General features: G+C 36.1%; 1 protein-coding gene across 3 annotated transcripts in view; it reads left to right on the plus strand.

Annotated features, from left to right (window-relative positions):
- The window catches only part of ZBED4 (zinc finger BED-type containing 4), a 26,312-nt gene extending 9,568 nt beyond the window's left edge, over positions 1 to 16,744 (plus strand). For all 3 annotated transcript variants that reach the window (XM_077783425.1, XM_021555234.2, XM_077783424.1), the window contains exon 3: positions 11,461 to 16,744. In XM_077783425.1, coding sequence (XP_077639551.1) covers positions 11,862 to 15,380 — 3,519 coding nt within the window. In that variant the 5' untranslated portion in view covers positions 11,461 to 11,861 and the 3' untranslated portion in view covers positions 15,381 to 16,744. The remainder of the gene's footprint in view (positions 1 to 11,460) is intronic.
- The last annotated feature ends 6,267 nt before the right edge of the window (positions 16,745 to 23,011 follow it).

A 23,011-nucleotide genomic window follows, 5' to 3' on the forward strand; every position in this document is an offset into this window, starting at 1 on the left:
AATATAAGATTTGAGACTGCAAATCCCAGTGCTAAAATGTGGCATAGCTCATGGCAATCATATAATTTTTGCAGCTTTTTACTCTATGGTTCCCCTTATTTATTCTTCAATAGAGGTGGAAGCATGATAAGCACGATATAGGAGCATATGTACAGATGGGAGGAAAAGAAACCAATTGAAATACAAGAGTGTAAAACTCATTTCATCAGAGGTTGTCGCTTGCTGTGACTTTCATTAATAGCTGCTGAAACAGTGAGAAGAGTGGGTCAGCTTTCAGGTAGTCAAACAGTGTGGAGACTGTGCTGTCAGCAGCAACCTTGCTTTGGTACTGGGAAACAGGAGAAATTGAGGTTCTGTTCATTTCCTTTTTTTAGTGATGTTGTCATCAGTGGCTTAGTGAACTGAAGGGAGACCATAATCCATTTATTACAGGAAATACAATAATGCTCATAAAGAACAGAAAGATTCTTCATCCTTTTCTCTAAATACTTTTATTTCCCTTTTCTATTCCTCAGAAAATATTAGATTTAATAATTATTAATAATAATAGTAGTCAAGTGAATGGAAAGGGTTATCCATGTCTTTACCTTTTCTTGTACTAATAGTGTTGTAGATCCTGCTCTGAATAGGACACCCAGTTGTACTATGTAAACTTACTTAAAAACAAGTTGCATTACATTAATTAAAGCTCATTAACCACACTGGTTAGAATAAGTGCTACAAAAAGCTTTATTCTTAATTTAACATTTCTTGTATTTTTTGCTCCTTGAGCAAAACCTTATTTGGTCAAATTAAGATCTGTCTATGGCAGTAGGATGGTTCTTCTAGTAAATAATTTATTTTTGGAGAAGATATTAGAAGGAGCTATTTGTCTCCTTGGGGTGGGAGAGTGTCTTTGTACTTCCTGCTTGGACTCAGTTTGGTGCTGATGAAAACAGTGTTGGCTTCCCTTAACTAGGTTGTGTGCATCAGTTTCACCTTACCTTGAAGAAGACAAAGAGAATGTATCCCTAAAAGAGGTTAAGAGGAGAATACCTCTTGTCATGGAGGCTAGGAACAGGCTGGTTGACAAATGAATATTGGAGGTATGCCAACTCATTTCTCCCTCCCTTTCGCCTTTCCTTGAATAGGAAGGTTTGTTTTGAGAGGAAGAGAGATCTGATCATTGTTTTTTAAACTGGAATTTCAGGTGAAACTATCAGATGCTACTGATGAATGTACAGTTTACTTAGAAAAGCCAGAGTATAAGAAGATGACCCCTATAGTGGACGTGTACATCATGCCTGCATGTGATATGAAAACTTAGTTTTAAAGGTTACCTCTTAGTTTTTGTTACAGTTCTTGTAGTCATTGACAGGGCGGTGAAACTGAATGTTTCTGAACTCTATTTACCTTGGATAGTATTGTGAATATTGTTTTCTGTTTTATTTAGTAGATTTAGTAAAGAGATTATCTTTTCCTTACTTAAAGAAAAATCTAGACATGCTTCTTCAGTTTATTACATGAGGAAGAAAGAAATACTTTCATTTTCTTTCTACCCTTCCGTTGAATTCAGAAGCATTCCAGGATACAAATGTTTTAATAGAAGCATAGTATTATGTCATGTTACACATTACATTATGTATATAAATCATGTATATAAACTATACGAGGACATACAACTAACTGGCATCAATATGAGCACAGAATTGGGTTGACAGGTAGCTGTGAAAGGTTTTTAAAGCAGATGTCTTCAGATTTCATCTGATTAGCATGAAAATAAATACTGCTATATGGTAGTCTTAGCAGTTTAACACTTCCAAATAGTTCATTTTTATATCAGAAAAATTATAGTTGTAACAAGCTAATGTAATATATTCTACAAAGAACTCAGTTCACATTCTGTGAGGTCTTTTTCTACTTTCTACTTACATGGATGTTTTCAGCAAGAGTTCCAAGAAGACTGACTATACAAAACACATTGTGTCTCTCCTGGTTTTTTTTTTTTGTTTGTTTGTTTTTCATCATCCTGCTTATTCAGCTTTCTTCTTTACAAGTGCCTCATTTCTTACTGTTTGAAATAATTCTTAAAGTGCTGGAAGTTTTCACTCTTACTGGACTTAAAGATAGACATTTAACAAAAATAAAACCCGCAAAAATGTACGTTTTTTATTGTGTTTCAACCTAGGAAGGTAGAGTAGTCAGTAGAAAAATAACTTTTCCTAATCCTATCCCTTCTACTTGGTCAGCTGTGGGCTGCATGGGAGGAGGAAGAGAAGAGTCTAATGGGCTGTTCAGAGAATTGATCACTTGGAGAGAAGAGTTGTTAGAGGAGCTTTGCTTTGCATTTTCTGATGCTTTTCTGAAAGCAGGCTGCTGTTCTCTAGCAATATGGAGTAAATCTTTAGTCTTTTGCGTTTCATTAGTTTCTGACTTACCTATTGTTACTGCTGTTTTGGTTGTGTGCTTTTCCTGTTCCATGATAACACTGATGCATCTTTCCTACTCTGTTATTATTTTATCTTCTCCATTTTACCCTTGTGTTGTATTTCTGCAACCTTCATTCATCTCCTGTCAGCATGTACAGCAATGTGATACTAAAATTGTACAGCATGTGATACTAAAAGCAGCTTAGATGTCCTGCACTAAAAATGCTGTAAACCAAACAAAACATGCTTCAGCAGTGTAAAAAAATAAAAAAAAAATAAATAAATAATTAATTTTTTTCTTAAGAAAGCCAGTTTATTTCTTGTAACATTAAGATTTTCCCCATCATATCACCATATAATACTTGTTTCTCAAAATTATAAAGAATAAAAATATCAAAATGAATGTATAATTTGCTGTAGCAAACACTAAACTGATGTGTAAGGCTTGGGAAAATACTGCTTAAAGTTTTAATGAAACTATTGCTTAAAACATTGGCATTTTAACAAATGAAAGATCTGACATGTGGTAGGTGTGAACAATAGCTCAGAAACATATCCTGCAAGTATTGCATGTCTGATAATGAGAAGTAACACTTCAACACTTGAGACAGTTTGGATCCTAGACAAATGTTAACATGATTTATTTAGTGTGATAGATCTGTTTTTTATGAGTAATGTCTTAGTAGAGGCTGGGACAAATCATTAGCATGTGTAGAACCTGGGGGTGTTTTTTGTCCTTCATTACAGTGTGCTGCAATGGGAAGTTAGTAAAGGACATGTGAAGGGATATAGCCCCATTTGAGATCTGACGGTATTTTTAGTACACTAAGGAAAAAATAGCAACAATTAAAGGCTTATCAGGTGGTTGTAGGTGTGAATAGTGCTACTAACTCCAATGATACATAATGTTACATGTGGTAGCAATGCAACACACTTCTTTGTTGTTTTACCAAAAGTTGGGAGTTGTTTTGACCAGGGTTATTGTTTTACTGTTGTAGCTTTACATTTTTATTTTACTTTTAAGATAAATGCTGATAAAAACCGTGTGGAATGGGGATTTCTGTGCTAAAGATTCTTCTCTTTAACATGTTTAAGAAGGTTACTTAAGTCTAGGTGGTGGAGGATGATGCTTCAAATAGTTATATACTTAATACATTGGCAGATAAGTGATGAAGATTGATTTCTCCAGAAATAAGGTTGAGCTTTGACTCAGTACCCTGTATCAGACATCTGCTTTATTCTTACACATACTATGCAGTGAGCCTGCATCATTGAATCTGATAAAACGTTTGAGTACTGAGCTTGTTTACAAAACTGGGTGAGCCCAATGGGAGCTTCAAAGTTTTTTAAAGAAGCCCTCCTGTTTAGTCACAGGGTGCAGAAAGGACTCCATGCTTTCTAAACTCCTCAGAGAGGAGCCAGGGTGTGCCTGGATTCAGTCTTGCCCCAGACTTTTCAATGGTTTTTGTCTAAAGGATCACAAAGGTGTAATTGAACCTTTATACAACTTTATACAACTGCAGGATTAAGGATGGCAAACCATATATATTAATATAAATATATAAAATGTGTTTTGATACTTATTAGATACAAATAATTTACAGAATTATTTACTACACAGTACAAGAACTGTAACAACTATTATAATATAGTGCACTATGAAGCAATTGTATTGAAGCAGTTGTATCAAAGCTGAGAAAATAATTAAGCAGATTGATGTTACTCACCCATAACAATGACCTTGGGCAAATCTCTTTAGCTCAGCCTCAAGGAGTAAGAGGAGTAACCTTGAGGGATGTTACCCATTTAAGGGAGAAATCTCCATACATACACTCCAAGAAGGCTGTGTCAGAAAACCCTGCATTAAAATTTGGGACTCGGCTTTTATCATGTAAAGTTATTGATGATGGTCAGATGTCAGGTCAGATGTCTCCAGCTGTGTCAGCTCAGCAGCTTTGAGCAAGTTATTAGTAGTATCCCTTGTTTGTTTATCCAGGAACAGATCTACCACACCTTCATCTCACTATCAGGATGTTTAGCTTTGGGACTGATGAGTCAGGCTGGTGTCAGCATTATTCAATACCAAAAGCATTATGGTGCTCCCTTCTTCATTTACCACTTGTGGGTTTGCAGGCAGCATTGTTCAAGTTGGTTAACAACATTCGAGGCAGAATTTAGCTACACCGTTGAACAGGGATACCAGAATTAAATGTCAGCCCAATGTAAATAAAATACATGCTGACTTGAACATCCTTCTACTTTCTATCTTTCACACGTTAAGTAATATGAAATGTATAATATTGTATAATAGTAATGCACCAGATTTAAAAAGCATTATCTCAATTCTTTTAAGAAGTTTTATGATTGAGGATATGCGAGTGTAAGAACTGAATGAAGAATTGGATCTTCTTTTTTTAAATAAATATTACTTTAAAAAATATATCTTAATTTCCACTTTGTCCCTATTCCAAAGTATTTTTTTAAATTATGCTAATCTGGAAATCATATTGTTTCTATTCAGTTTTACCATTGTCATGAATTATTTTCAACCTTTTACACATTGGAGTAGTTTTGTGCAGGTGGAGCTGGCATGCACACTGTTTTGCAGATGATTTAGGGTTTGAGCTGGAGCTTTTAGTTTTGAATCTTTTCTGAGGTTTCAGGGACTATTTGAAAATTATCAGTAAACAGCATCCCATTGACTTTCCATGTTTACAGCAACAAGAGAAGAAAACAGCTGTACAAATAAAAACATCTTTCAAGAGTAAGAAGCTAAATTTGAGGAGTTCGAGTTTGTACAATGTTAGGTGTTTCCTGTGTGCTGGTTTAATTTTAACTCAACACTGTCCATTTAACAATAGCCAAATGACTAAAATTTTCACTTCTAACTGTTACCTTCTTGAATTGTTATTACTTTAGAGGTGGTGGGGAAAACAGAAAATGTAGAGAAGAGTCCACTAATCCAGAAAAGTGTAACTTGGCCCTAGCAGATCTGTTTTACTGCTTAAAATAATTTGTGTTCACCATTAAATTACTTGTTGTTTTGTGGGGCAAGAGGCAAGAAAGAGGGGAATATTTACATTTAATGGTCATTTTTATCTTTTTTTTCTCTGCTTCAGCTAAATTCCTCTGTTTTTAATTAGAGTTGAATACTCAGAGTGTAGTGGTGACTGTTATACTCAGTTTTTTACACCTTGATTTTTTTCTCTGCCTGCAATGACTAAATTAGGCCACAGCTTACACCAAGCCCTGAGTTTTCCAGTAACATGAATGGACATGAGTGATCTTTATACTTCAGCAAATCAGAGGTCTCCGTGTCATGTCCTGACAAGCAGCATGAGTGCACTGGGGAGCTCACAGAAGACTATTCATGTCAACAAGGAGCAGTGTTCAATTATAGTGGTGCTGTTACCACTCTTCATTCCTTTGAGTCCAGATGGAGCATTTGGGGTTGTGGATGTGAGAGGCTGTTTTACAAGTTAGAGAGAAAACCTTTCTAAAACCACAACAGTTACTTTACTGGGTTTCATAAGACCTACCTTTCAGGGAACTTAAAAGTATTGGAATGGTAAAGGTGTCACCTCTTTTCTCTTCCAGCAGTCATCTACAAAGCATGCTTCCCATGAAGTCCAGAATGACTTGTGTCTTCTGTTAAGCCTGACTTTCTGTACTTTATTTAAGAATAAACTATTACATACCTCTAGTTCATACTTGGACATCTGTGCCAATTCCTGTGAGCTTCTGTGAGACTTGAGACTAAGACCCACCTTGTTTCAGTGTGACTGACATGGCATTTTGCATTTCTAATTTTGAATTTTTAGTCATCAGTATCTTGCAAATCTCTGTAGTTTCATACAGGTGAGCTAGTACTGATATTTTGTCATAGGAAATTTCTACAGAAAAAATGCACTGTTTTTAGTTTTCCTTCTTCAAGGATTTATAACTATGAAAAGCAGTAAGTTCATCTGAACTATAAATTTATACTAATACATTCTGCTGATTTGTTTATGATTTTAGATGTGTAGTGTCTGGATTTTTGAGGGTTTGTGTGTGTGTGTTTCAGTTTTGTTTGATTGTTTTGCTTTAGAAAATATTCCTTTATTAGTAAAGTACCTGCCATTGCAGTTGAAGCAAATAATTTCTTAAAGTATGTATTTCTTATTGCAACACTGACATCCATTTGTGCAAATTACTGTTAATGAGCTTTTATGTACATCTTACTCTCAAAATCTGTCACTACTTTTGATTTTTTTTTTCAAACTAGTAAATGCTTTTACCTTCACTGTCTTCACATTTCACCTCTTGAAAAAACTGTTTTTGCATTTTCCAGGTGTGTGTCTTTGTATTTACATTACATGCTCTTCAATAATAATGTAGATTTGTTTTTGTTTTAAATAATTTTTTCTTGACTATTATTTCCACCAAGATTCTGTGATATAATCATGTTCATGATTATTGCCTTATTATTCAATGTAAAATGGTTTAAAGCTTACAGGCCACTCTCTGCTTTACAAAAAAATAATCAGCTTATGGTTTGGTGTTCTTGCATACTTTTCTTACTTCTCAGTGTGTTAATGTATGTCTCTACAATTCTGAGACGCCAGTGTTTCACTTTTTTTCCTCCTTCCTTCAGCAGTGATTTCTTTTGGTCATGGCATTTTGCTGTGGCACTCAGGATCAGTGACATTCTCCAGACATTTCTTGTCAACCACTGTGCGCTTTCAGTAATCCCATTTTGAATGGAAAATCCTATAAAAGGTTCTGTAGGCTTCTTGCCACAGCAAACTACTGCTCAGGAGCTAATAGTTCTGAGTAGTGCATTTGAGTAGATACTTGTTCTTTAGTTCTGTTTATTTTCTTTGAAGACTGTTTGGTTGCAAGGTGACTATATCTCATTGTGGAGATTTCAAAAGCATAAATCACTTTGAGCTAACTGCCTATAGCTTTTTGTACCTTTGAAAACATTTTCCTTCTTGAATATCCTGTTTGTTTAGCAGTAGTCCTTAATTTTGAGTAGCTTGGGTCCAAGGGTAAATGTGGTCATAATCAAATTCATACTTCATTCTAGGTGACTATAAAATTTTAAAACATCCTTTTTTGTTTCTTATTAAAACAAACTGACTCTTGCATAGAGTTGGCATGGGAGGAGGAGATGAAAAACATCTATTTCTGACCCTTAGTATTCTGGGACTGTATTCTAAAGAAAATTTCAGTGGAACGTGAAAGGGTATTTGAAGGGAAGGAGGTTGACTTAATTTTACATGATGTTGTTACATAACAGAATAACAGAATCATAGAATGATGGGGGTTGGAAGGGACCTCTGGAGATCATCTACTCCAACTTCCCTGCTAAAGCAGGTTGGGCAAGATCTTTGTCCAGTCTAGGTTTGAATATCTCCAAAGGAGACTCCACAACCTCTCTGGGCTGCTTCCAATGCTCAGTCAATCTCAAAAGAAAAGTTTTTCATTGTATTCAGATGGTCCCTCCTGTGTTTCAGGTTTGTTCTAGTTAGGCTTCCTCTAATAAGACTGCCTTGCTGATTGCAACCCTCTGAGCTCTGCCATTTGGCCAGTTCTCAAAGCAACAAAAATAATTCTTAGATGTTTGAAAAAAAATAGAAAAAAAAAAACATTCAAAATCTTCTAAGGGACATTCAGGTTTGGGGATTTCCCAGGAAGTGATTGTCTTTAATCTCAGCTATTTCTGCTCATTTCTAGAAGGTAGCAACAAGGTGAAGAAAAATACATACTATGTAGCCAGAGACCTATAACAGCCATAAAGTGGATAAGATATAAATGTTTTTATTTCTTGTCTTACATTCAGTCATAAGTACACTAAAATAATGTAACTGACTACCATCTCTAAGTGCTTTTTAACACTGCTAATAGCATAATAACTCTATTAACAGCATGCAGGCATTTTCACAGCTAAGCGTAAATATAGAAGTAACGTGTAGTTGCAAAGGGAGACTTAGGTTTAATTGCATCAAAGGAGGACAAAATCCACGTGAATCAACAATTAAAACTAAAACTTGAATTACTTACAATTCAAGTAAAAACGGCAATCAGAAACCAAGGATACAGAATAATCAGGAAAGATTTCTGGTGGACCAAGAGCAATTTTTTTGTCCTAAAGAAATGAAGATAATAGGGTCAGGATCAGATAAGATTGCTTCCCACATTTTTTGGTGGAGCTGATTATGAATAATAAAAAGACACAGTGACAGCAAGGAGACATACAGAAGAAAGAAGTCTACCACCGTGGATCCTGCTTTAGAGTCCAAACAGCTCCCTCACCTCTTTACCTCAGCTTTAGTAACTAAGACTGTCAAGGACCACAGCCATTAGTATTTAACTACATGGCATCAGCTCAGTGGTATTGTGTACTCAAAGCTAATTTAGGATAAGGTGATTAGGGCCTAAGTGTTTTAATATGTAGTGATAATGGCTGATAATCGTTAAGAACTTAACCACCCGGCAATGTATTGTAAATGAATGTCAATCTAGTTAAGCAGTGGTTATAAAGTTTGCAATTGGTGTTATTTATCAGGTTTTCAAATCTTCCCATCACAGCTACTTTAAGCTTCACTGTGTTAAGCAGTAACTGCTTATCAGGACAGGGACACTTGAAGCAGCTCTGCAGATTTTTCTGTTTAAAGCCTAGAATTGAGAAATAATAGGAATCACAGGATAAAGATGTGATTACCTATTTTGAGTCAAAGAAACTGCACAGAGCTTCGTCAGAACCCAATGCCAGTGGATATATGCATTTATTTTGTGTGAATCTATCTAGGAATCTGTAATGTTCTTATTGTAGCTTGGAACTCCATACATTATTTATGTTTTGTAAGCTCTGCATCAAGACATTTGCTTGTGAGCATTTCTATTCTATGATCTTGCCACAACATCTTATTTTATTTTCTTGCTTTTCCTGTTTGTGGTACAAGCTCCAAATTCACAGATGAGATCAAAGTAAAGATGAAACAAAAATCCTCTTGAATTCCTATTTTAAAAAGTTGACTGTTACACTCTCTCTCTCTCATCCCAGATTCACATATATCCATATCATCAGTATGTGTGTGATCACTAATTTCTGTTTCATTCAATTTTATATTGAGTCATGCAAATTTAGTCTGGCTGCCAGAATTGTCTTCTGATGTGATTTCACAAGCCAATGGAAGGTCCTGTGTAATGTAAATTTCTTGCAGAAATCTAAGGTTTTTCTTCAAGTGTTTCCCTTCATTGTTCTTCATGCTCAACCCTGGTATCTTTTGGTATCTGAAAACAGGTGTCCCCTCGCCCCCCTCCCCCATTTCCCCCTGAGAATAAGAAAGAAAGACACAAATACTAAAACACACAGAAAGAAAAGCAGAATTGCTCCCTACCTCTTAGCAAGCAAGTTCTGACTGCTCCATCTCCCTTTTCTTAAAATAGCTGCAGTAAGACCATTGCCCCTCCTTTTCCCTGTCCCTTCCCTTGCACTGGAAAAGAAAGGAAGTTATCATAATGATAGGCTTTCCATACATCGGAAATCCACAGAAAGTGTTTCTAATTTCTCTTGCAAACAAACCTCAGAAAAATTAATTAAAATAGGTTACAAAGCTAATATAACATTGATCTTGATAGAAGGGGGAAATGTCAGTGTGAAAAACGGTTTTTTTAATGTGTTTTGTGGCTGTGGCTAATTTTACCATTGCTGAAATCATAGAATATGCTCATTTGGAAGGGAGTCATCAGGATTATCAGGTCCAGCTCCTGGCCCTGCACAAGACACCCCAGGAATCACCCCAATTCTGCCTGTGTTTTAGCAACACTTAAAAGTTATGGAAAATTTTAAAAATAATTTAAATTTGTGTTTTGGCTTCAGCTGTGGAGAGAGTTCCATAAAATGTAGTTTGCAAAAATTGCAATGTATAGTGTAGCATCACCAATGTGATAGCCAAAATTGTTTGTAATCTTGAATGAAGGCATCAATAACTGCATTAATGACACAGAAGAATAAATGAGAAAGGGTTTAGCAAAATTTAAAATTCTAATATAGTTGCAGTGGAAGAAAAAGTGACTGATAAATGCAAACAGCTTCTTCATATCTGTGAGGGACTACTCAGGTTCCAGTTTTTGAGGCTGATGTTGTCCTTTTGTATGCAACTTTATATGCAACTTCAGAAACCTACTCTTTGTACTGGAATTGGTGGTGAATAATCTTTACTCACAACTGAAATTAGCTGTCTTGCTGTAAATGGGCTTTCTAGTGTAACCTTTGGGCATGTGAGGGACTTGAGCTGGCAGTGCTTCACTAGGCACCAGCATATGCAGCTGTGTGTGTCTTCACTTCTGAGTTATGTTGCTACACTTTTGGAAGACCTTTCTGTCTGTATGGCATTTATACAGCTTAGTTGTCCTAAATTAAACATTTCAGTTTTTAATGAAACTCTAAAAGTAGCTTGTTTCTATGGCATATTGTTGTCTGGCAGTGTTATGGCATGAATACAAATGTGTGACTGTGGTCAGAAGCAGAGTGATTAGTGTGACAATGCTGAACACCCTTACAGAAGTTACTAGTTTTCTTTTGAAAGACTGCTGTCAGTAATGGTGGGCTCACATTTACAGGACTGTGATACAACATTTAATTTTAAGCACATATTTCTGTGCTAAGGTAATTAAATGCTTGCTTGTGTTCATATATGTCAGTAGATATAGACACCTGTACAGTATATGGGTTTAGATATATGTGTGTGTGCGCTTTGGTATATGTGTGTGCAGTCGTTGAATGATGATGTAGGATGAGGCATAGGTATGGGCAAGCAAATACGAAAGTAATGCTTGGACTCTTTTTGTCAAAGTTGAACCAGAGCTGCATATGTAGATTCATATTTGCCTACAATGAATGTATTGAGTAAATTTTTTTTTAATAATACATTGAATTGTTTATATCTCAAAGGAGAAAAAACCCAAAACATACAGAATACCTAGTGCCTGCTTTCATTTCACTTTTACTGTAGTTCTTTAATGTACCTTAGTCAATGTCATCTTCTGATTTTTTTTTTTGTAGATGGTGTGAAAGAATCTCAGTTGCGCAATCAAGATGAACAGAATGGCTTTCTTCAACAAGAAAATAGAACATCAATTTTTTAGGATTATATCTACAACATGAAGCATTTAGCAGTAGCTGTCTTTGAGAACATTCATCTATGACCTGAAATGTCCTGATCCTGGGAAAAAAATGGGATTCCATTAATTAAGTCTATAATTTTTAAATGCATTTTCATGACTAATTATATTTGCTTATGCACAACACGGATACAGAATTCATAAACCAGAGATTATTTTAACACATGCACACATTTTGTTTTACATTCAGTATACAAGATACCTAATTTTAATCAAATTTTAAATAATCTTTTAAATTATCTATTTATTAATAAATGAAGTCTTGGCAAGAATTTATCATCCATGGACATGAGTAAAGGAGATTCCCTCGGAATGGATGATACTTTTGTATTGGGTAAAATCAATAACTTGAAAGTAGAGCAAGAAGACGACAGCATTAACTGTACTCTAGAAAGAACAGATATAAAGACAGAACAAGATGATTTCAAACATGCAGACAGCAGTGATGAACAGGAAGACAAAGAAAGGAACTTCATTACCAACAACTCTGGCAAATATTTGTCTACAGATAATGAAGATGATTATGGATCTCTTTTTTCTCAGTATAGTAATACGCTGTATGATGTAGCAATGGAAGCTGTGACACAAAGCCTCCTTTCTAGCAGAAATATAAGCTCCAGAAAAAAGTCACCTGCTTGGAACCATTTTTTCATATCTCCTAGAGATAGCACTAAAGCAATATGTATGTACTGTATGAAAGAATTTAGCAGGGGTAAAAATGAAAAGGACCTGAGTACAAGTTGTCTCATGAGACATGTGAGGAGAGCACATCCCACTGTGCTAATTCAAGAAAATGGAACTATGCCAGGTATATCTTCCTTTTCTTCATCTACGTTATTGCTGCCACCTCAGTCTGCAGATGTTGGAGATCTGAGTTCTATGTTATCCCCCATAAAACTGGTCAAGAAAATGGCTTCTAAAATACCATCTCCAGATCGAATAATTGAGGAATCTGTTTCTATTGTTTCTTCTGAAGAAATATCAGATCTCTCCGTTTCTGAAAAGTGCAGCAAAGAAGAAGTCATGGCTGGTTCATCTCCACAGCAAGCCAATAACCAATATGATGACACTGTTGAGAATGTAGCAGAAAAAACAGTTGTAATTCCAAAGAGTGCATCAGGTTCTAGAAGAAGATCTGCTGTCTGGAAACACTTCTATTTGTCACCTCTAGATAATTCTAAAGCTGTTTGCATCCACTGCATGAATGAATTCAGTAGAGGTAAAAATGGAAAAGACCTAGGAACAAGTTGTTTAATAAGACACATGTGGAGAGCCCATCGTTCCATTGTCCTGCAAGAGAATGGGGGTGGTACCAGCATACCACCTCTCTACACCGCACCTCCTACTCTCTTGCCTTCTTTACTACCATCAGAGAGTGATCTGAATTCTATGTCATCCTCTCCTGGAAAACTAATGAAAGAACCAACTTCTGTTTCTTCTTCTCCAGACAGAATCTCTGAGGAGATCCATGCTAATCTCACTTCTGGAGACACTCTAGTTGAAGACTCAATACTGTCATCTTCTGATGATATAGGTGAAGTCTCCTTTGTTTCATCTCCTGAAAAACAGTGTGAGGGACTTGGTCCACTAATATTTGAACCTACTGCTGTGTTTCAGCAAAATAAAAGGATTATGAAAAGGCTTAAGTCAGAAGTCTGGCACCACTTTTCACTCTCACCTGCAGACAGTCTAAAAGCAGTATGTAGATACTGCAGTTGTATGATAAGCCGTGGTAAGAAAGGAGATGTGGGCACAAGCTGCTTAATGAGGCACCTATATAGACGCCATCCTGATGTAATTGGAAACCAAAAGAGCTTTCTCGATGTGAGTTTGGCAAATTCACCTTATGCCACTTTGGCTTCTGCAGAATGCTCATCCTCAAAGTTGACTGACTTGCCTACGATGGTTACACATGATAATCAAATTATATTTCCTGTTAATAGTAAGAAGACCTCAAAACTGTGGAATCACTTTTCAATTTGTTCTGCAGATTCAACTAAAGTAATATGTACACACTGTGGACGTATAATAAGTAGGGGGAAAAAGCCAACAAACCTAGGCACAAGTTGCCTTCTAAGACATTTGCAGCGGTTTCATAACAATGTATTGAAACCTGATGTCCCAGACACAGTCTTATCCTCATCTACGGATAATCACATGCCACTCCGCACAGAATTACTAGGATCTTCAAATTTTGACGAAACCAATGACAAGTTTTGTGACTCTCATCCAGTTGCCAAAAAAATCACAAGTCTTGTAGCCGAAATGATTGCACTTGATCTTCAGCCATATTCTTTTGTAGACAACATTGGCTTTAACAGGCTGCTTGAATATTTGCAACCTCAGTATTCTTTACCTTCTCCATCTTACTTTTCTAGGACAGCAATTCCAGATATGTATGATAATGTAAAACAAATAATTATTTCACATCTTAAAGAAGCCGAAAGTGGAGTGATCCATTTTACATCTGGAATATGGATGAGCAACCAAACACGAGAATATCTAACCCTGACCGCTCACTGGGTAACATTTGAGTCTTCATTTCGACCCCAGTGTGAGGATTACCATTGTTCAGCATTATTAAATGTATCACAGATTGATTGTGACTACAATGGAATCAGTGTTCAAAAGCAACTAGAATACTGGTGGGAAACGTGGATTACTTCCATTGGACTTCAGATTGGGATTACTGTTACTGATAATCAGAGTATAGAGAAAACTTTAAATGAAGGTGATCATTCAAGTGTCCAATGTTTTAGTCACACTGTCAATGTAATTGTAAACGAGGCTATTAAAAGCCAGAGAATGGTTCAGAATTTGCTTAGTATTGCAAGAAAGATCTGTGAACGTGTCCATCGGTCAGCAAAAGCAAAAGAGAAGTTAGCTGAGTTGCAAAAAGAGTATGAGTTGCCTCAACATCAGCTAATACAAGATGTTCCATCAAAGTGGAATACGTCATTTCATATGCTTGAACGCCTTATTGAACAGAAAAGAGCAATTGATGAAATGTCAATAGAGTGCAGCTTTCGGGAGCTAATAAGTTGTGATCAGTGGGAAGTCATGCAGTCAGTGTGTCATGCTCTGAAACCTTTTGAAGCTGCTAGTAGGGAGATGAGTACACACATGTCTACTCTAAGCCAAGTGATTCCAATGATTCATATACTTAACAGGAAAATAGAAATGCTATTTGAGGAAACTATGGGCATAGATACTATGCTGAAATCTTTGAAAGAAGCTATGGTGAGTAGATTGTCCTCCACGCTTCATGATCCAAGGTACATTTTTGCTACGCTTCTGGATCCCCGGTATAAAACATCATTATTTACAGAAGAGGAGGCTGAACAATATAAACAAGACTTAATCAGGGAGCTGGAAATAATGAGTTCTACCTCAGATGATGATAAACCTGTTTCCAATGGATGTGATATAGGTTCACCATCTACAAATTCTTATGGGGAAGATAATCTCTGGTCACTCATGGGTGACATGAAGAAAACAAAAGACCTGAAAGAGAGAGCAAAGTTACCAGAGGAAATGGTGCTTTCTTACTTGGAGGAAGAAGTGCTCGAGCATAACTGTGATCCTCTAACTTACTGGAACTTTAAGAAGTCATCTTGGCCAGTACTGTCAAAATTGGCTGTCAGGTTCTTGGGTTGTCCACCAAGCATTGTTCCTTCAGAGAGATTGTTCAATACATCCAATGAAAGCAACAACTTTAGTCAGTCAAGGTTAATGATTGAACACTTTGAAAAGCTTATCTTTTTGAAAGTGAATCTTCCTTTAATATACTTCCAGTATTGAAACTAATGAACAAACTGCTAGACTAAATCTATTGTTGCTCACTGGATATTAACTATCTATAACTCGGATTTTTAAATTGCTCCAGTAGGGGCCATGTATGACATCTAATCAGTGACTATAATTCCAAATTTTAGATTCATTTTTTTCAGCTTTCAATATGTCTACATGTGCCTTATTCATAGTACTTCAGGCCAGATATTGTATATATGTTTTTTAAAAGTTCACACTAGAGATAGCCTGTCTCGTCAAATTATATAAAATTATGTAGGTTTTAATCCATAATTGTAAATGAACTTTAAAAAGCTCAGTCATTTGTTTTAATAGAACAGAAAAAAAAAAAAAAAAGATGTAAACAGTTCTATTCTGTAGTTTTTTATTCAATTATTATGTAAAAACCATAAACCAGGTACTGTATTTTAGTTGAACATTGCTTTAATTGCAGGAAAACAGGTTTTGTAATTCTCAAAAGAAAGCTGTACGTGAAAGATGGGGTTCAAGCTGTCTTTTTATCATATGGTGTTTTTAACTGCAAGCCCTAAAGTACTTAAAGGATTAAGAAGAGTTATTGAGGAAGATTTGTTTACAGGAGACTGTTGACTTAATATCTGAAAATAAATCTTAAATTTAACATGAGATGGAATGTCACTTATACAACAATCGCTAGTAAAACTTCCCATTCTGGGTTCTCCTGTTCAGGCTTTACATTTTAAGTGAATTACAGAAATATTCTAGGTATTTATAAAAGGTCTTTGGAAGTTCTCTCAAAGTTGGTGAATTAATGCTTGTTATTTAATGCTGTATACAAAAAAGGCAAGAAACTTACCAAGAAGACTCTAATGTCATTCTGAAGCCTTTTCTAATATTTAGTGCATCAAAACTATAAGGTCCCTATTGTAAAAACTGAGCCCTTTCTCCTAATGTAATTTCAGTTGTGTAGAACAGCCTTTCTTAAAGCTCCTAGTACAGAAATAACTGATCTTCTGGTTTTCAGTAATAGCCTTATGGATATGGTGCACTGCTTAGATATATAGTAGGGTTGATTCCTAACTGTTGGTGTCCATCAGGCAAATGGGATATAAAGCCTTTAAAGCTTCAAATAAGATGGAAAAAATAGCCAGCGTTTTGATTTAAAAGGAACATTCTCCTTAGTTTAACTCTAGAAAGATTTATCTTTTAATTTCAATTTTCATTCAATACATTTTTGGGAAACAAGTCATCATTTGCCTATGACCTTTTAGAAAAGTTGTAGTTTTGTTAAAATACTCTACCTATGCCTAATCTAATTTTGCATTTACTATGTTTTAGTGTATTTATAAATGGTGAACTCTGTTTCTGAAATTAAACATTTTATTTGCAATTTTCCAGTGGTAGTCAACACTGCCTTTTATTTTCAGATGGATTTAAGACAACCATTGAATAAAAATTAATTCAAACAATTGTAATCATAAATATACCACAGAACAATCTATATGAAAAGACAGGTTTTCCATTTAGCTCTTTGGACTTGAGCCTGTATTCTGCTTCTTTTCATTTTCCAAAAGCTGCTTTAACCTCAGGAAAATTGGTTTAATTACTTCCCAAGTGGCTCTGGTTTCCATGTGTCATTTCTCTAAACATTTTACAGTTTCAGGTATTTCAAGTGTTACTCCATCATGTTATATTTATACCTATATAATTTAAGTAAATTACTACATACTGCACTTGGGAAAGATTAATACTACTTTTTTCCCCTGCAGTATTTTAAAAGATAATGTTTACTTCTATCAACAGTCAGCATCTCTTTGTTCTTCTAGGGTTAAATGAGAGCAGCACATATTTTTCCTGCAGTAATAAAACAATTTGGTCTAGTTTATATGTAGCTGGAAGTAGGTGAGTTTGAAGCAGCTTATTGGGAAACGTGTTTAAATGGTTACTGGTTAATTATTATCTCAATTTTTACTCCTACATTTTAACTGTGAATATAACCTTGACCCTTGTAGAGGAGATTTTTAATCTCTCCAAACCAGTGGAGAGAAGAGAAGATGAAAAAAACATTTTTCTTTTTAAACAAGTGATACGATTTTCACTTGAGGCTTGAATGTAAATGCAGCCTATGCCTTAAAGCATTATGGAGTCACATCAAACAAAGAGGAATGCTGGCAGTGAACAAGCTCACCTGAAAATCACAGTTCTCTGGACTCAAGAATCTTGGCCCCTCTGAAGGGAGTCTTTGCTGAATCTTTTATCAAACTTTCTGTGTGGAAAGTTGTAGTGATGGCATTTTGTAGCCCAAAATCTGCTTCTTAGTCATACAGATAATTAATTTTATAGTCATGCTTTTTTGTCAAAACATCCTGAGAACACAAGAACTAGTCATTATTTTTAAAAAAAGTAAAATTTCATCAAGTTAGTCTACTTCATTTATACCTGTGATTTCCCTTTTTCATTTTGGTTTCATTTGGATTTTTAAAGGGCTTAGTTCTTAAGACCACAGTGTTTCAGTGTCAGCTTGGTTAAGAATGAATTAAAGGCTTATGTTAGAATGTTTTTAAGGTAATATGCAGGCCTGAAAGACTTTAAAATTGAAACGCTTAATTCTTAAATAAAAATAAGGAAAACTGAGAACATAAAGTTGCTGTTTTCAGTTGTAAGCCTTGATCCTTCTATAGGCGTTACAGGAGCATCTCCTTCAGATCAGGCACTGATGCCTGTCAGAAAAGAATAATGCCAAAAGAAGGGCTGAAAGCTTTCCTGGAAACTTGAGGTAAGTTACTGAGTGACTGTGTTTTGTGTTGGGTTTGCCTTATTATTTTAAATGTAAATTTTCTGTGATTGCTAAAATTTTATGGTTTTACAACCCTTCTCATATTTGTAATAGATAAGAGACCCCCCCACCCCCCCCCCATTTTTACAGTTTTTTCCCTCAGACTAATAAAGCTGTAAAATAGTGGGAGTTCTCATCAACGTGGGTTTGTGCTGCACCAATCCCTGTGGCAGCAGATAGTTCCCTAACGCATAATATGGTGACCCTGCAACAGTGATACTTAAACAGATTTTTTCAGTACATTAGCAACTTCAGAAGTAAATTTAGTAAGAATTTTTTTCAGTGTTAGCATAGAAAGTAAAGTGTAGATCATACTTGGTTATCATAAAAGTCTTAAAGCTTTTGCTTCTTTTAAAAGTTGGGAGGTGTAACAACTATAGCCAAAAAATTGTAGTAATAAAGGTAGGAAAGAGAAGAAGTTGAGATCTGCAACAGCCTTTTCAAAGAACTTGGATCTTGTGAAGGGTATATAATGGAAAGTATCTATTGAGATGTATATTATGCTTCAGAAACCTTAGATAATGCTTCCCCCACATTTGCTTCTTTTTATATGTGGCCTCTTTCCCTGCCCACCAAGTCCAAGTGAAGGAAATGTGCTTGCAGGATTTAGTCAGGGAGCATTTACTACCAATACTCATAGTTTCCTCTTCCCAAAAGTAGCTTCTGAATACAAAGAACTGAAATCTCAACTAGAGCAGTGTCAAGACCAGTGTTAAGGATGTAATTGATTGAATTGATGACAGCTCAAAGTAGGTGTTTGCAGTTGTTGAGATCTCTCCCTTAAAATAGCTTTTTTTTCCCTCTCATTATTCAGTTCTGACCATATTAACCTTTGTTTCATTACCTCCAAACACAGGAAAATACACACACACACACACACACACACACATATATATAAAATACACAATTAGCAAATAACACTTGCTAGTTTTAGATTATTTAGATTTTATAAACCAAGAATTTTATTCTTTCACAAACATATCCATATTCTGCTTTATTCTTAGCAACAAGAGTGATTCTTTACCTTGGTTTTATTGCAAAGCTGACCCAAAAGGGATTTCCTAAAATAAGTATGCCAGCCAGAAATAGTAACCATGGCAATATCCCCAACTCAGGTTATCAACTTGGGTTCTAAGGACTGGATCTTTGCTAAAGCTGTCCCTGACTCTTTTATTTAATCTATGAACCAATGCCTCCTTCCAGCTTCCTAAGTTGGCAGTTTTAAAGAAAAAGACAGACTCCATTTCAGGCAGCATTTTTGCCTTATATTTGGCACAAACCAACAGATGAAGCCTTGGTACAGAACGAAGGGCAGCTGCAGATGAAATAAAGCAGAATTGGTGAAAGACTGACCATCACAGTACGATGTAGAATTTCAGAGGAAACACTGGCTGTACTTTCTACCATAAACGTCTGAAATGAGGAACCAAAAACTAGTTATAGTTGCTCATGGTTATCTAAAGAGTTGATCTAAATAAGTAGCTGCATACAAAATGGACCAGTTACACTTTGAAATCCTACATATATAAGTAGGAAATTAAGAAAACCTTTGTAGAGGTATTTGTCATTTGGCTTAAGGAATTTTTGCAAATATCCTTTTAATCTTTGGTGTCATGTCTTAAGCAGGTAGTGATACATTTCATGTCTCAGTGTTTAACAGCCTTTTAACATTACTTTTGGCATAGTTGAGACTAATTATGTAACCAGCTCACTGAGATAGTTGTGGCTCAACACTCTTGCTTATATTAATGATAAGCTCAGCTTGATGAAAAGTTTTCTTTTTTTCTTGCAAACAGAAAGTGAAGTCACTTATACAAGAAAGAGCCTTTGAGTACTACAAAGGAATGCTCTTTGAGGGTCATCCTAGAATGGGAATATGTGAGACTGACCACATGTAGTAAAGGGAAGCAACACTAGGCTATGATTTCTGGAATTTCTGTGTAAGCTATGAAAAAATGCTGTCAGATGCAAGGGAAACTCTCTTGCATTGAAATTGATATAGCAAACCTATGCCAAGAACTCATATCCGTTTACAAGTTCCTTAACATTAGAAGAACTAAAAGTATTCAGGAAAATAAGAATGGCCCTGGAACAACTGTAACTGCAGGAGCAGCAGCACAATCTCAAGCTTTGTTCTGAACGTGTAACCTGTCTCACTAAGAGGATGTGTGAAATGGCCAGGGAGCAAGAAAATGGAGTGTGCTCAGTGTTTCAGAATGCATTGCACAAACAGACTGCACCGATGGACAGTTGTTCATCTGTTGTGATGATGGACAAACAAGGCAAGAACCTGAGACATGTTCTGGTTTTTCCTCAGTGGTAGCAGATAAGTGTATTTGATGTCAGATCCAATACAACTCCATGTCTCCTCCCCCCAATTTAGCTCAAGAGGGAAGGCCCATAGCAAATACTTAGGGCAGGTATAAGGGCAATACAGTCTGATTTTTTCCAGTTCTTGATATTAGAGACCTTGTGAACTGAAGGTTGTTCCTTGATCTTTAGTTCTTTTGGTTCTTGATGCCAGAGTCATCTGTTTACCTTTATTTTGAAGCAGCTTCTACTTTCAGCTTCCAGAAATGTCCTCTATTGGCAAGTTCCCAACATTTTTTTCATGTAATTACTTTATTTAGTTTTATAACAAGAATGTCCTACATCTCAGGCTGTAAAATTCTGATTATTCACCTTCTTCATGTGATGGCATGGTGACATATTTTTGTCCAAATAATCTGTTGGACTTTTTACAGGAACAAGTGTTGCTTGCAAGAAATTAAGTCAAACTTGAAAGAGCAATGTGTGATGCTACACAACATTTGACCCTTGGGGAGTTTAAACAAGACACCCTAAAATAAATCTCATTCTATACCAGCATTATAGATCAATTATGCTATCTGTCCTTTTGCTTTATTCAGGTTAATTCAACCTTCAGTTAATTCAATATGCTCACCTTATTTCTGTTTTTGTTAAGGAAACCTGAACTACATGGTAGGATTGTAATCAGTCAAGTCAAAAGGTATTTTTCTTTGAAGAACTTAAATAGGCATGAAAAATATATTACTTTTAAATCCCTTCAAAAATTCCAAGTGTTCAGTCACTGTCCTCCTACCTGCCCCATTCATTCTCTAACTTGACACTTCCTCCTATGTTCCCCAAATTCAGAAGAACTTGTAATACCTCACTTCAGGTTTGTAGAAGGAGCAGACTTCCTTGATGCCTTCTTGTATTTAAGGGAACTTAAACTCACTTTTTTTCTTCCATGCACGTACACTGAATATTAATTTCTATTAAAGGAGACAAATAAGCTTTATTGGTCTTGTGGAACTAAAGAAAGGTAACACAAGACTTGGAGATAAGAAAATTCATTTAAGGAGAGATGGCTTTAGTTTCTGTTCCAAATATTGCTTGATTTATTCAAGCAGCCTTTAGGGGAAAACTGCAGTAATCTTCATCCCAGTTTGGCAGCTGCCCCTGCTTATTCCAAGTGAGGGCCACCATAATATTCATGGCCTGTGTCTGAGGCAGCTACCCATAGAATCATAGCTAGAAAGGAATACATGAGTTAGAAAAGACACGCAAGGATCATCAAAGTTAATTCCTGGTCCTACACAGGACATCTCCAAGAGTCACACCATGTGCCTGAGTGTTGTCCAAACACTGCTTGAGCTCTGTCAGGCTTGGTGCTGTGACCACTTCCCTGGGGAGCCTGTTCCAGTGCCCAAACACCCTCTGGGTGAAGAACTTTTACCTATTATCCAACTTAAACCAGCCCTGATACGTGCTGTTACCAAAGTCATACAACCACAGGTACTGTGGTGCTCCATGCACTGCTTGGGTCACGATCTAGCCCTTCTAGCTACAAAACCAAAGCTGCAGATTTTCAAACTAAGCACTTTCAATAACCACATATGGAGGATAAAATGTAACAGGACACAAACTTCAGATACTCTTCAAAACTGCAATCCAGTATCTATTTCCTGTCTCTTTGTATGCATTTTATCTTTCTCTACCCCCAACAAACAGTAAAAGGCCAGTTTGAGCTGATTGCTTCTATTTCCATGGGTGAGATGCTGTGAACAGCAGCAGACCTGAGCTCCACCACTGAATATCATCACTGGTTTAAGTCCCACAGGTAGCACCTACACACCAGAATAAGTCTGTGGAAGGGCTCTATATGATGTGAGTATGACATTCAGCAAGATGAAACTCTTCAAATGCCTCATGTGTACATATTCAGTGCCACTTCAGACAGTAGCTTGAGATACCTATTCTGCAAGCACAGCAGCCCTATTGTTTTCTCTGTAGGTGATAGAAGCAAGTTCCTGCAGAGGGATTCTGACAACCAGGGATTTGGAAAGCTGAAGCAACCACATAGACATTTGTATAAACCTGGGCAGGATAAATTTTAGTTTAGGTTCTTGAGTTGTAGATTCCAGTATATAAAGTCAATGATTAGCCTTAACATGCACACCTACCCACATTCTTAAAAAAAAAATTTCCTTTGTGTGGTTCCAAATCTGTAGCTATTTGCACATATATTTCCTTTTGTCTCTTGTGAATTGTTTGATGTTCAAACTGGCTCTGGAGGAAGCTAGATTTTCTTCCAAAGACAAGTCAAATAGATAATACTTGAATGATTTAAATTTCAAGAGCGGCCAGAGACTGGACCAACAAGTTCTGCAGGTTTCCTTTGCCAGATCTGCTCAGGCCAAGGAAGCCTGGGCAACAACAGTCACCTAAAAGGGAGCAGGCTCCACCCCACCAGATCAGCTGCACTGATACATAATCTAGAGGATAAAAAGAAAACATGGTCCTGAAAACTGAAACATACACA

Source organism: Lonchura striata, chromosome 5 (genome assembly GCF_046129695.1).
Source record: "Lonchura striata isolate bLonStr1 chromosome 5, bLonStr1.mat, whole genome shotgun sequence".
Classification (NCBI taxonomy): domain Eukaryota; kingdom Metazoa; phylum Chordata; class Aves; order Passeriformes; family Estrildidae; genus Lonchura; species Lonchura striata.